Below are 15,112 nucleotides of genomic sequence, written 5' to 3' on the forward strand. Positions count from 1 at the left end.
AGAAGAAGGAAGTCAAAAAGAGAAGGAACAGTCAAAAGGAGAAGGAACAGTCAAAAAGAGAAGGAACAGTCAAAAGAAGAAGGAACCATCAAAAAGAGAAGCAACCGTCAAAAGGAGAAGGAACAGTCAAAAGGAGAAGGAACAGTCAAAAGGAGAAGGAACAGTCAAAAGAAGAAGGAACCGTCAAAAAAAGAAGGAACAGTCAAAAGAAGAAGGAACAGTCAAAAGAAGAAGGAAGTAAAAAAGAGAAGGAACAGTCAAAAGGAGAAGGAAGAGTCAAAAGAAGAAGGAAGTCAAAAAGAGAAGTAACAGTCAAAAGGAGAAGGAACAGTCAAAAGAAGAAGGAACAGTCAAAAGGAGAAGGAACCGTCAAAAGCAGAAGGAACAGTCAAAAGGAGAAGGAACAGTCAAAAGGAGAAGGAATAGTCAAAAGGAGAAGGAACCGTCAAAAGGAGAGGAACAGTCAAAAGGAGAAGGAACAGTCAAAAGGAGAAGGAACCGTCAAAAGGAGAGGAAACAGTCAAAAAGAGAAGGAACAGTCAAAAGGAGAAGGAACAGTCAAAAGGAGAAGGAACAGTCAAAAGGAGAGGGAACAGTCAAAAGAAGAAGGAACAGTCAAAAGGAGAAGGAACCGTCAAAAGGAGAGGAAACAGTCAAAAGGAGAAGGGACAAGTGAAGAGAAGAAGGAACAGTCAAAAGGAGAAGGAACAGTCAAAAGGAGAAGGAACTGTCAAAAGCAGAAGGAACAGTGAAAAGGAGAAGAAACAGTCAAAAGGAGAAGGAACAGTCAAAAGGAGAAGGAACAGTCAAAAGGAGAAGGAACAAGTGAAGAGAAGAAGGAACAGTCAAAAGGAGAAGGAACAGTCAAAAGGAGAAGGAACAAGTGAAAAGAAGAAGGAACAGTCAAAAGGAGAAGGAACAGTCAAAAAAGGAAGGAACAGTCAAAAGGAGAAGGAACAGTCAAAAGGAGAGGGAACAGTCAAAAGGAGAAGGAACAGTCAAAAGGAGAAGGAACAGTCAAAAGGAGAAGGAACAGTCAAAAGGAGAAGGAATAGTCAAAAGGAGAAGGAACAGTCAAAAGGAGAGGAAACAGCCAAAAGGAGAAGGAACAGTCAAAAGGAGAAGGAACAGTCAAAAGGAGAGGGAACAGTCAAAAGGAGAAGGAACAGTCAAAAGGAGAAGGAACAGTCAAAAGAAGAAGGAACAGTCAATAGGAGAAGGAACAGTCAAAAGGAGAAGGAACAGTCAAAAGGAGAAGGAACAGCTCAAGAGAAGAAGGAACAGTCAAAAGAAAAGGGAGAAGGAACAGTCAAAAGGAGAGGGAACAGTCAAAAGGAGAAGCAACAGCTCAGGAAAAGAAGGAAAAGTCAAAAGAAAAAGGAGAAGGAACAGTCAGAAGGAGAGGGAACAGTCAAAAGGAGAAGCAACAGCTCAGGAAAAGAAGGAACAGTCAAAAGAAAAAGGAGAAGGAACAGTCAAAAGGAGAGGGAACAGTCAAAAGGAGAATGAACAGTCAAAAGGAGAAGGAACAGTCAAAAAGAGAAGGAACAGTCAAAAGGAGATGGAACAGTCAAAAGGAGAAGGAACAGTCAAAAGGAGAAGGAACAGTCAAAAGGAGAAGGAACCGTCAAAAAGAGAAGGAACAGTCAAAAGAAGAAGGAAGAGTCAAAAGAAGAAGGAAGTAAAAAAGAGAAGGAACATTCAAAAGGAGAGGGAACAGTCAAAAAGGAGAAGGAACAGTCAAAAGAAGAAGGAACCGTCAAAAAGAGAAGGAACAGTCAAATGAAGAAGGAGCAGTCAAAAGAAGAAGGAAGCAAAAAAGAGAAGGAATAGTCAAAAAGAGAAGGAACAGTCAAAAGGAGAAGGGACAGTCAAAAGAAGAAGGAACCGTCAAAAAGATAAGGAACAGTCAAAAGAAGAAGGAAGTAAAAAAGAGAAGGAACAATCAAAAGGAGAGGGAACAGTCAAAAGGAGAAGGAACATTCAAAAGGAGAAGGAACAGTCAAAAGGAAAAGGAACAGTCAAAAGGAGAAGGAACAGTCAAAAGGAGAAGGAGCAGTCAATAGAAGGAACCGTCAAAAGTAGAGGAAACAGTCAAAAGGAGAAGGAACAGTCAAAAGGAGAAGGAACAGTCAAAAGGAAAAGGAACCGTCAAAAGGAGAGGAAACAGTCAAAAAGAGAAGGAACAGTCAAAAGGAGAAGGAACAGTCAAAAGGAGAAGCAACAGTCAAAAGGAGAATGATCTGTCAAAAGGAGAGGGAACAGTCAAAAGGAGAAGGAACAGTCAAAAGGAGAAGGAACATTCAAAAGGAGAAGGAACCGTCAAAAGGAGAGGAAACAGTCAAAAGGAGAAGGAACAGTCAAAAGGAGAAGGAACAGTCAAAAGAAGAAGGAACAGTCAAAAGGAGAAGGAACAGTGGAGAAGGAAGGGTCAAAAGGAGAAGGAAGAGTCAAAAGGAGAGGGAATAGTTAAAAGAAGATGGAACAGTCAAAAGAAGAAGGAACAGTCAAAAGGAGAAGGAATTAACAGTCAAAAGGAGAAGGAACAGTCAAAAGAAGAAGGAAGTCAAAAAGAGAAAGAACAGTCAAAAGGAGAAGGAACAGTCAAGAGAAAAGGAAGTCAAAAAGAGAAGGAACAGCCAAAAGGAGAAGGAACAGTCAAAAGGAGAAGGAACAGTCAAAAGAAGAAGGAACAGTCAAAAGAAGAAGGAACCATCAAAAAGAGAAGGAACCGTCAAAAGGAGAAGGAACAGTCAAAAGGAGAAGGAATAGTCAAAAGGAGAAGGAACAGTCATAAGAAGAAGGAAGTCAAAAAGAGAAGGAACAGTCAAAAGGAGAAGGAACAGTCAAAAGGAGAAGGAACAGTCAAAAGAAGAAGGAACCGTTAAAAGGAGAAGGAACCGTCAAAAGGAGAAGGAACAGTCAAAAGGAGAAGGAACAGTCAAAAGGAGAATGAACAGTCAAAAGGAGAAGGAACAGTCATAAGAAGAAGGAAGTCAAAAAGAGAAGGAACAGTCAAAAGGAGAAGGAACAGTCAAAAGGAAAAGGAACAGTCAAAAGAAGAAGGAACCGTTAAAAGGAGAAGGAACCGTCAAAAGGAGAAGGAACAGTCAAAAGGAGAAGGAACAGTCAAAAAGAGAAGGAACAGTCAAAAGAAGAAGGAACTGTCAAAAGAAGAAGGAAATAGAAAAGAGAAGGAACAGTCAAAAGGAGAAGGAACAGTCAAAAGAAGAAGGAAGTAAAAAAGAGAAGGAAGTCAAAAGGAGAAGGAACAGTCAAAAGAAGAAGGAACAGTCAAAAGGAGAAGGAACCGTCAAAAGGAGAAGGAACAGTCAAAAGGAGAAGGAACAGTCAAAAGGAGAAGGAACCGTCAAAAGGAGAAGGAACAGTCAAAAGGAGAAGGAACAGTCAAAAGGAGAAGGAACAGTCGAAAGGAGAAGGAACCGTCAAAAGGAGAGGAAACAGTCAAAAGGAGAAGGAACAGTCAAAAGGAGAAAGAACCGTCAAAAGGAGAGGAAACAGTCAAAAAGAGAAGGAACATTCAAAAGGAGAAGGAACAGTCAAAAGGAGAAGGAACAGTCAAAAGGAGAAGGAACAGCTCAAGAGAAGAAGGAACAGTCAAAAGAAAAGGGAGAAGGAACAGCAAAAGAAGTAAGCCCGTAACCTCTTGACAATAACAGGCCACAAGAGGAGGAAGAGGAGGCTTACATCACCCTCACATAGTATGCATAGTATGCATAACAGAGACACAACTAGTGTATGATAAAGTGCAAATTAGTGGTCACTTGAAAAAATATGATAGTATGAGAGGAAAAGATGAACAGAAAGGAGGTGGACTGCACTATCAATCAATCAATCAATAGTTATGTTTAAAGACACAGAAGATATCCAAGCTGTTCAAAAGAAAACTATAAATAAAGATATTCTAGTTTTAGAGGCACGGATACAAAGTACAAATCTTATTATTATTTTAGTATATGTTTCACTGTCGGATAAAGGAAGACAGAATTCAGTGCAATTAGAATTAAGTAATCTTATTGAGAAGTATGAAGAAGAAACTTTGATACTGCTGGGAGACTTTAATGGTCACGTAGGATTTCTAGGGGACCAGCCTATAAACAGAAATGGAAAAATGATTCTTGAGTGGATGGGAAATAACAGTATGATAATGCTAAATGATGACTTGCAATGTGAAGGGATGTAGGCTACACATGGAGCCGAAAAGAGCAGAAAAGTGTGATAGACTATGCTCTATGTAATAAAAAGTTCTTTGATATATACACAAGCATGAAAATAGACCAAGAACAGGAGAAAGTTGACATATCGGACCACAACCTGATAGAAATAAACTTTAAGGTAGTGAAAGAGAGAAACAATAAATTCAGGAAAACTAAATGGGAAAAAATAGAGTATTACAGTACAAAAGCAGAGTGCCTGGAAAAATATGCACAGGAAATGGAAAACATTGCACAAAGTAGATCTGTAAACAATATAAGTGAGTTGAATAATGCTATTGTGAAATGTGCCGATAACATATTAAAGAGAACATTCAGAGTAAAATTTAGCAAGACAGCTAAAGAAGCACCTTGGATAAATGAAGAGATAAGAAAGCAAATCCAGATGAGGAAGAAGTTCAACAGGGCCAGAAGAAAAGCTGAGACTGATGAAGAACGGAACAGACTGAAAGAAAAGTATATTGAACAGAAATGTAAAGTGCAAATGCTGATAAAAAATGAAATATACAAACATGAGAAAAAGGTGACCAAGGAAATAAAAGAAAATGGAGACAAAACTAAACTGTGGGACTATATAAGAAAATTGCAAGGAAAAGTGCACAAAAAAGGAGAGCTAAAACTATTTAATGAACACAAGCAAGCCATATCAGAAGACGAAGCAGAGAAAGATATAAAAGTGTTTTGGAAGACAGTCTACCAGAAACATGAAAATAAAATGATGGAACTGTGGAAGGATGAAACAAGAAAGCCCTACACTGAGAATTATGACACCAGAGGACATATTGTTCAGGCAGCTCCAGACTACACGGTGCCCGAGCCACTACGAGAGCACATGGATATGGCCTGCATTGTCCACAAGGAAATAAGACCCATGATGACTGTACAAATATCCAGGGAAGAGCTAACAAAAGTCCTAAAACAACTGAAGAATAAAAGGCGGCTGGACCTGATAAATGCAAGCCAGAATTTTACAAGGCACTGGTCCACAAACCAGACTGCATGGAAATAATGTTGAACTGCTTTAATGAGATCCTAGAAACTGGCAACATACCAAAGGAATGGAGAACATCTCATACAAAAATGATACCAAAAACTGCTAAACCAACAGCAAAAGATTTGCGCCCAATAGCATTGACAAATTACACCTACAAAATATTTATGGCAATACTGAAAGACAAAATAGAAGACCACCTAAGAAGCAGTAATGAAGTAAATGAAGCCCAAGCAGGATTCAGCAAAGGTGCAAGAATTGAAGATAACCTTCATATTGCAATACTGCATAGAAGACAGCTATACAAACCACAAAGCTCTGATTGTGACATCCATTGACTATACCAAGGCCTTTGACTCCATAAAGAGGGAAAAGATCGTGGAAACCATGATGAAATATAAGGTGCACCCCACAATAATAAACACAATAGCCAACATCTATAAAGAGGATAACACCCTGATAAAATTGACAGAAGACAGACAAACAGAGATACCAGTCACAAGTGGTATAAGGCAAGGGTGTACCGGCTCCACCACATTATTTAAACTTATTACTTATGCCATCATGATGAAACTGGAGGAAGGCAGAGGCTTCAATAACACCAACATTCACATAAATAGCCTGTTCTTTGCTGATGATGGCCTACTACTGTCTCACAGTATAGACGAGGCACAACACAGCATTAGACTATTAACAGAAATAAGTAGAGAATGTGGCTGGAGATAAATAAAAATAAGAGCAAGATCATCATCTATAACTTAGGAAATAGTCCACAACAGATAGAAAACATACAAGTCTGTGAAGAAATCAAATATCTGGGCCTAACTCTACTAAACAACAGAAATATCTTTACTAAACAAAAGAAAATTATGATAGAGAAGGCACAAAAGCTGGCCAATCTTACATACTCAATCATAGCGAAAAGCTGTCATAAAATCACCGTAGGGAAAGCCTATTGGAAAAGTGTGTGCCTACCCTCAATTCTATATGGAGCAAATGTTATAAATTTTACTGAAAGAGATATCCAACAACTACAGATCATTGAAAACAGTGTGTACAGGCATATATTGGGAGCACCAAGATTCGCCCAAACCTGCACGCTGCGAGGTGAAGTTGGAGCTTAATAATGGAGGGTAAATTACTATATCTGAAATCTATCATAGACGCATACACCACAACAACACAGGAAAATCTAACAAGAGAGGAAGATAACAGAAACAACTTGTTAAAAGAAGTATATAAAATGGCAAAAGGAAATCAGCAAAATTGGATAAAAAACATCAATAAGTACTTAGAATGCTCCAAGCTAACTCTGAGAGATATTGGAAAGTTAAAGAAAGAAGAAATTAAGGAAAAGCTGAGGAGCTGGGACACAGAAGAATGGAAACAAGAAGTCCAAAGTAAAAGAAGCCTTGAATTATATAAAATATACAAGCCTGAAATAAAATGTGAAGAACTTATATACGACAATACACCATCATCAGTTACACTCTATAGAGCCAGAACAAATAACCTAGCACTCAATGATAGGAAAAGATTCTACAATGAAGACACAACATGCATCATGTGCGGGGCGGAGGAGGAGAACCTCCAGCACTTCCTGTTGTATTGCCCGGGGTACCAGGGCGTGCGCCGGGCAGTGCAGGCGCCGCCGCTGCCGCTGCCAGCTGCTGCAGGAGAACATATCGCGCCGCTTGGATGCCTCCTGTTTACCGACGCAGAGAAAAATAAGGACAATATACACAGAATGTGGTTATTACGGGAAAAGAGAAGACAACAAAAAGAACAACAAGCTACAATGATAGTAACAGCAGTGACAGAAGAATAAATCAAGACCGAGAGAACACTAGGAGCTGCCGTTGCAAAGGCAATAGCTCCACATCTACATCTACATCTACGCACGGTTGTCTGACCTCCGTGACCCCCAGGTGAGCCGCTTGACCCTTGACCTCTCGTATTACTGCCTCAAATGCCTCTCTCTCTGTTACCTAAGGAGGGAAATGGAGAAAGGAGATAAATACTACCTCTACTTTTTTTTTTTTTCTTTTTCGTAACAACTTTCGTTTCATTCCCTTCCCTTCCTTCCCTTGACCTAACTCAACTTTCATTCCATTTCTTCCTTTCCTTATCCTTCACTCACTCTCTTTCCATTTATTTTCTCCTATTTTTTATTCGTTTGTTTCTTCATCTTCTCTTCACTCTTCCTTTCCGTCCTATCTTCGGTAAAGGTTCAGTATAACTCCGGCGCCTTAATTTTGGTCTATTTTCTTCCACACCTTTACAAAACCATTTGTATACATATAATACATAAAACAAAAAGTGGCGGACAAATACCGATACCTGCTTTAGGGTGGTTATTGTCTGGCAAATCTTAAGTGGCGGCTCTGACGTAGACAGCCCGCTAGACACTGGTGCTATGTCTCCAACTGACCTCGCGTACCGTGCCTCTCACACCCTTCTCTCAGTCTAGTATAAAAACAAATATGGTTTTTATGATTGATTTTCTATCTGTGAGTGAATACAAAGAAATTTGTACAACACTAGGCAGCGTTGCCACCGCGGTGTTGTCAGCTCAAGTCAACCCAAACACACTATGATCAAGGTTTTTCAGTGGATGTTATATTTTTTTACTTTAAAAGGGCGTTTGATGTTGTCAACCATAGTTATCAAGTTGAGGTTGGTAGCGGTGTCCCACAGGGTTCAGTGATGTTCAATCATGTCTCTGGTTTAAACTGTAAATTTTGTCTCTTTGCTGATGACCAAGTTATTTTTAGCCTCGGTAATATCGAAATCTGACCATTTCATTTCCCATCCTCGTCTGCAGAGGGATATTAACCTTCTCTTCAATACAAGTAGATCTTGGGGTTTGTCTTTTTCAATTGGCAAATGTGTCGGAATGAACTTTTGTAGAAGTTTTCAAGATGCACCTGTTCTCTTGCAGTACTTCATTGTGAGCAACCTATTTTAGATGTTGACAACCACAAAGATCTTGGGGTCAGGATTGATTCTTCTCTCAAGTTCCATCTCCATGTGAGAGAGATTGCAGGCAAAGCTAGTGGCATAAGCTATAGTATTCTTGAGGGAACTATTTGTAGAACTCCAGATTTTATGAGAGAGGTTTTTATTTCACATAATAGGCCAGTCCTCCGTAGAATCTGAACACCTTCTAATTTAGCAATGTCCTTTGCATGGTGGGGAGACCAAAACTACTGCATATTCCAAGTGGGGTCTGACTAAACTATAGTAGAGCGGAAGTATTACATCTTCATTCTTGAATAAAAAGTTTCTATTAATGAAGCCCAACATTTTGTTCGCTTTATTTGGTGCATCGATGCATTGCTGTGAGAATTTGAGGTTTGAAGCAATTTTGACCCCCAGGTCCTTAACGCATTGAACGCTTTTGAGTCTGACGCCGCGCATTTCGTAGTTGAACTTCTTATTTCTTGTTCCAACATGAAGGACCTGGAGAGATTAGAGAGAGAGAGAGAGAGAGAGAGAGAGAGAGAGAGAGAGAGAGGTTATTAACTAGAGTTGAAATGCAAAGTTTTGGAACCATCTGATTAATGTAGAAGCACTTAGGTTTAATGACAGACCACATAGTCTGGACCATGGGGTCTGTGTCTGGTCTGCTCTCTCTCTCTCTCTCTCTCTCTCTCTCTCTCTCTCTCTCTCACTCTCTCTCTCTCATCCTTTCCCTTTGTCTTGCATTTTACTTCCCTTTTGGTATTTTCTTCCTTTCCCATTTTTATTTTTTCCCTCCCTTTAATAACCTCTCTCTCTCTCTCTCTCTCTCTCTCTCTCTCTCTCTCTCTCTCTCTCTCTCATCCTTTCCCTTTGTCTTGCATTTGTCAGCCATCTTCTTTCAAATTCTCAACTGATAACTTGCTCTCAAAATGTCAGACTGGGAGAAGGTATGATTTTGAACCTGTCTACTTTTCTTTGTCTGTCTCGTCTCTCTCTCCACTCATACACTGATGACTCCACTCTGCATTATTCAACTTCTTTCAACAGGAATTACATGACTCCAGGCTGGAGGCTGCAGAACGCTTAACCCTCAGAGCTTACTATCATTTCCGATTGGGGTAAAAGGAACCTTGTGTCCTTCAATGCCTCAAAAACCCAATTTCTCCACCTTTCAACTCGACACAATCTTCGAAACACCTATCCCCTATTCCTCGACAACACTCAGCTGTCGCCATCTTCAACACTAAACATCCTCAGTCTATCCTTAACTCAAAGTCTTAACTGGAAACTTCACATCTCGTCTCTCACTAAATCAGCTTCCTCGAGGTTGGGCGTTCTGTATTGTCTCCGCCAGTTCTTCTCCCCTGCACAGCTACTATCCATATACAGGGGCATTGTCCGCCCTCGTATGGAGTATGCATCTCACGTGTGGGGGGGCTTCACTCACACAGCTCTCTTGGACAGAGTGGAGTCTAAGGCTCTTCGTCTCATCAGCTCTCCTCCTCTTACTGATTGTCTTCTACCTCTTAATTTCCGCCGCCATGTTACCTCTCTTTCTATCATCTATCGCTATTTTCACGCTGACTGCTTTTCTGAACTTGCTAACTGCATGCCTCCCCCCCTCCCGCAGCCCCGCTGCACGCGACTTTCTAGTCATGCTCATCCCTCTACTGTCCAAACCCCTTATGCAAGAGTTAACCAGCATCTTCAGTCTTTCATCCCTCACGCTGGTAAACTCTGGAACAATCTTCCTTCTTCTGTATTTCCTCCTGCCTATGACTTGAACTCTTTCAAGAGAAGGGTATCTGGACACCTCTACTCCCGAAATTGACCCCCCTTTCGGCCACCTCTTTAGATTCTTTTTGTGAGCAGCGAGTAGCGGGCTTTTTTTTTTTATTGTTGTTTACTTTTTTGTGCCCTTGAGCTGTCTCCTTTGTTGTAAAAAAAAAAAAAAAAAAGTCAGCCAGCGAATACCCTCACCTTGTCTTGATTAATTTCTCGTGTGTTTCGATACACGCAGAGGACGTGTTGGGAAATAGAGGAAATTGAAAAAGAAAATCCCGGGGCATGACACATCATTTAATTCACGACTCACAGCATGGGTTTATTAAAGGAAAGTTGTGCCTTACTAATCTTATATCCCTTTACAATAGAGTATACGAGGCAGCTGACAATGATGAGAGTTGCGATGTAGTTTATCTTGATTTTAGTAAGGCCTTCAATAAGGCACCTCACGAGAGACTTAAATAAAGTCAGGGCTCGTGGAACAGGAGGGAAGGTTTATGATTGAATTAGGGCGTGGATTAGCGACAGGAAACAGAGGGTTACTATTAATGGTAAAAAATCCGAATGGGGTAATGTTACCAGTGGGGTTCCTCAAGGTTCAGTTTTAGGCCTGCTTTTATTCATAATCTATATCAATGATATAGACAATGGGATAACTAGTGACATAGGTAAATTTGCATATGACACCAAAATAGGACGCAGTATTAGGACAAGGGAGGATGCTTGAGCACTGCAGGAGGATCTCAACAAACTGTCAGCTTGGTCAGAGAAATGGCAGATGAATTTTAGCATCACCAAGTGTAGCGTACTAAGTGTAGGAACACGCAACCCATTACACGGGTATAGTTTGGCCTCCACAGCGATAGGTAGAGCAGAGTGTGAAAGGGATTTGGGAGTATTGGTGAACTCTGACTTAAAACTAAGGAAGCAATGTATTAGTGCGAGGAATGGGGCTAACAGGGTATTAGGCTTTATTAACAGGACAGTAACCAACAAAAGTGCGGAGGTCATCCTCAGACCCTATTTAGAGTTAGTTAGGCCACACTTAGATTATGCTGTCCAGTTTTGGTGCCCTCACTTCAGAATGGACATCAACTTGCTAGAATCAGTTCAGAGGAGGATGACCAAGATGATTCTGGGGCTTAGGAACCTCCCATACCAAGATAAGCTGAAACATCTCAACTTGCATTCACTAGAAAGATGAAAAGAAGGAGGAGATCTGATAGAAGTATTCAAATGAGTCAAGGGTTTCAACAAAGGTGATATAAGTAAAGTACTGAGAATTAGCCAGCAGGATAGAACATGCAGTAATGGATATAAATTAGAAAAGTATAGATTTAGGAGGGAAATAGGCAAGCATTGGTTTAGTAATAGGGTGGTGGGGGAATGGAATAGACTCGGCAATCACCTAGTGAGTGCAGGGACAATAGATAGCTTGTTTTAAAGAGTAGACTTGATAGCTTCATGGACGAGGATGACAGGTGGTAGTGGGAGGGATCTGGAGCTGCCGTGTGTAGGCTATTTGATCTCTTGCAGTCTCCCTTTGTTCTTATGTTCTTATGTTCCTCAGCAAGACAGGCCGCCCACCATGCCGGTGTGTGTAGGAAAAGAGAACAAGGAAGGAACGAGGACAACAGCAACACACTCAGGTTGGGGCCGCCTCACCTGGACAGCAGCATGAGTGGCCAGGGCAAGCAGGAGCAGACTGCTGCAGGGGGCAGGAGGCTCAGTGGTCATCAGGTGAAGCAACTTGCTGCTGGCAACTCCAGCAACAAAGGAGAGAGGAAGTTTGTGTGTCTGGAGTGTGGAAAAGAATTCTCAAGGTCAGGCCTCAGATATCACATCCTTACACACACTGGTGAAAAGAACTATGAATGTAAGGAATGTGGGAAAAAATTCAGCTGGGAGAGTCACCTTGCTACACACACCCTTACACACACTGGTGTAAAGAACTATGAATGTAAGGAATGTGGGAAAAAATTCAGCCAAAAAGGTCATCTTAATGTACATGCCATTACACACACTGGTGTAAAGAACTATGAATGTGAGGAATGTGGGAAAAAATTTGGCCATAAGAGTGCCCACATCAGACACATCCTTACCCACAATGGTGTAAAGAACTTTCAATGTAAGGAATGTGGGGAAAAATGTGGCAATAAGTGTGCCCTTGATAAACACACCCTTACACACACTGGTGTAAAGAACTATGAATGTAAGGAATGTGGAAAAAAATTCAGACAGAAGGGTACCCTTGATACACACACCCTTACACACATTGGTGTAAAGAACTATGAATGTAAGGAGTGTGGGAAAAAATTTAGACAGAAGGGTACCCTTGATACACACACCCTTACACACACTGGTGTAAAGAACTATGAATGTAAGGAGTGTGGGAAAAAATTTAGACTGAAGGGTAACCTTGATACACACACCCTTACACACACTGGTGTAAAGAACTATGAATGTAATGAGTGTGGGAAGAAATTCATCCTCAAGAGTATACTTCTTCGACACACCTTTACACACACTGGTGTAAAGAACTATGAATGTAAGGAGTGTTGGAAAAAATTTAGACAGAAGGGTACCCTTGTTAGGCACACCCTTACACACACTGGTGTAAAAAGTCATGAGTGTGAAGAGTGCGGGAAGAGATTCAGTGTCAAATCAACACTTAATGAACACGTCTCCAGGCGTCACTTTAGCCTTAGAGAGTTCAAGTGTGATGTTTGTGGAAAGCTCTTTAGGGCAAAGAGAGACATTGTCAGGCACATGAAGAGCCACTTCTGAAGTGTGTCTGCCTACAGTAGTTATATTGACCAGGTTGTTAGCAGCAGCTGAGGGAAAGGCAAGTGAAGGAGAGGTGAAAGTAATCATGTCAGATAAAGAAGAAAGGTTTGCCTGTCAGTGTTGACATAGAAAAATGTAACATACCTAAAGACTCTTGGCTTTCTCAAGTCATGCAGGACCATTTCATGTCCAAATTGTCTGCCTATCCATGTACCAAAGCTGTCCATGTGTTTTGTGATGGGTCTGTTAATGGCAGCAAGACTGGCTATGTATTATTTATGAAGAGTATAACTCCCCCTCTGAATACACTGACCCTGAGGTTTCCAAGAGGCTTCCTGACCATTTGTCTTCCACAAGGATAGAACTCTCTCAACGCCATTCTTGAGGCCCTCTGTATTACTATGGCCCTAGGGAAAACTGTGTACCCTACCTGTTTGTTGACAGCCAGTGTGCCTTGTAGGCACTCCTGTCTTCCTCTTCCTCTAACTGTGACATAGTCAGTATGTGCCTCAGTGCCCTTAGCCTGCTGGAGCACAGTGGTGCTAATGCACACTTCATCTGGGTGCCCTCACATGTTGGGCTGCCCCATAATGATAAAACAGACCTATATACTCGTCTTGCCTCATGACCTTACAGTACAGCCAGGTGTTGAGCACACTTATGTTAAGAGTAGACTTATATCTCTTGTTAGTGAGTCTGTCACCTCTCAGCTTGCCTTGTGCTGTCAGGATGGCAGTGCCTCCAGCATTCACTATGCCCAGGTATGGAGTCTCTGTACCCACACTTATGGCAGGCACAGTGCATCCTATGGTCTTGTGGTGATGTGTCTGAGGCTGGGCTATAGGTGTTACTGGGAGGTCAGTGGGGCTGCCCCTGCACCTTGCAGTTTGTGTGCCAAGCCAGGGGGTCACACGCTCCATCATTATGTCCCTCTAATAGCTGTATCTGCTCACAGGGCCACTGGGACCTGCCTGAGCTGGTTCATTAACAATAATGTTCTTTCGTGTATTGTAAAGAGAGCATCCTACATTTGCCCCTAGATTGTAGTTCTTCTGGGTGCAGTCCCTTGTGTCTGCCCCCTTGATCTCGCCATGGCTACTATTTATTTTAACGCAGCACTTGTTCCCTACCATTATACCTGTTTAGGTCCATGGTGCTGCCAACGCATGTGTCAAGAGTTGTACAATCACACTGTGTACTGCCTGGGGGCTGGGATGGCAGGTTCCTCCCTTCTCCTTTGTTGTGTATCTTTGCAACAATAAACCAACAATCAGTCCGTCCATCTCCATCCTAAATTGACCTTTTGACCACTCACTTCTACTTTCTTTATAGGAGCAGTGTTTGGCAGACTTGTGTCTACATATTCATTTAGCTCATGTAGAATCTTTTATGGGCCTTGAGCTGCTTTCTGTACTGTAAAAAGAAAAAGAAAAATACAACAGTGGAAGCAAACAAAAGGGCAGAAAAGAGAAATGCGAGAAGAGATCAAAGTAAGTAGGCTGAAGTGAAGAAAATAAAGGAAAAGAATGTCTAGGCCAGTGTAGGGCAAAGTGTACAAGTGTGAAGAAGAACCAAGGAGGACCTGAAATGTGACAGACCAAAGGGAGATTAAGGAACAGTCAAAAGGAGAAGGAACAGTCAAAAGGAGAAGGAACAGTCAAAAGGAGAAGGAACAGTCAAAAGGAGAAGGAACAGTCAAAAAGAGAAGGAACAGTCAAAAGGAGAAGGAACAGTCAAAAGGAGAAGGAACAGTCAAAAGAAGAAGGAACTGTCAAAAAGAGAAGGAACAGTCAAAAGGAGAAGGAACAGTCAAAAGAAGAAGGAACTGTCAAAAAGAGAAGGAACAGTCAAAAGGAGAAGGAACAGTCAAAAGAAGAAGGAACTGTCAAAAAGAGAAGGAACAGTCAAAAGGAGAGGGAACAGTCAAAAGGAGAAGGAACAGTCAAAAGGAGAAGGAACCGTCAAAAAGAGAAGGAACAGTCAAAAGAAGAAGGAACAGTCAAAAGAAGAAGGAAGTAAAAAAGAGAAGGAACAGTCAAAAGGAGAGGGAACAGTCAAAAGGAGAAGGAACAGTCAAAAGGAGAGGGAACAGTCAAAAGGAGAAGGAACAGTCAAAAGGAGAAGGAACAGTCAAAAGGAGAAGGAACCGTCAAAAAGAGAGGGAACAGTCAAAAGGAGAAGGAACAGTCAAAAGGAGAAGGAACAGTCAAAAGGAGAAGGAACAGTCAAAAGGAGAAGGAACAGTCAAAAGAAGAAGGAACAGTCAAAAGGAGAAGGAACAGTCAAAAAGAGAAGGAACAGTCAAAAGGAGAAGGAACAGTCAAAAGAAGAAGGAACTGTCAAAAAGAGA

At 41.3% G+C, this 15,112-nt stretch overlaps 3 protein-coding genes across 15 annotated transcripts in view; all 3 read left to right on the forward strand.

The window, feature by feature from the left end:
• Window positions 1-11,132, forward strand: part of LOC126999291 (uncharacterized) — an 87,853-nt gene extending 76,721 nt beyond the window's left edge. The window contains exon 2 of the mRNA XM_050861699.1: window positions 10,469-11,132. The gene's annotated coding sequence lies outside the window, so the exon portion shown is untranslated. The remainder of the gene's footprint in view (window positions 1-10,468) is intronic.
• The window catches only part of LOC126999292 (gastrula zinc finger protein XlCGF46.1-like), a 118,879-nt gene extending 105,694 nt beyond the window's left edge, over window positions 1-13,185 (forward strand). For 9 of the 13 annotated variants that reach the window (XM_050861715.1, XM_050861717.1, XM_050861708.1 and 6 more), the window contains one exon: window positions 11,625-13,185. In XM_050861715.1, the coding sequence (XP_050717672.1) occupies window positions 11,653-12,762 (1,110 nt within the window). In that variant the 5' untranslated portion in view covers window positions 11,625-11,652 and the 3' untranslated portion in view covers window positions 12,763-13,185. Of the gene's footprint in view, window positions 1-5,995; window positions 7,155-11,545 lie in introns of those variants that run through there. The other 4 variants (XM_050861706.1, XM_050861712.1, XM_050861714.1 and 1 more) reach the window with 2 other exon arrangements.
• LOC126999290 (gastrula zinc finger protein XlCGF57.1-like) overlaps window positions 1-14,044 on the forward strand; it is an 86,777-nt gene extending 72,733 nt beyond the window's left edge. Inside the window, exon 2 of the transcript XR_007753214.1 lies at window positions 13,408-14,044. The gene's annotated coding sequence lies outside the window, so the exon portion shown is untranslated. The remainder of the gene's footprint in view (window positions 1-13,407) is intronic.
• The last annotated feature ends 1,068 nt before the right edge of the window (window positions 14,045-15,112 follow it).

The sequence above is a fragment of the Eriocheir sinensis genome, chromosome 16, assembly GCF_024679095.1.
Source record: "Eriocheir sinensis breed Jianghai 21 chromosome 16, ASM2467909v1, whole genome shotgun sequence".
NCBI classification, from domain to species: Eukaryota; Metazoa; Arthropoda; class Malacostraca; order Decapoda; family Varunidae; genus Eriocheir; species Eriocheir sinensis.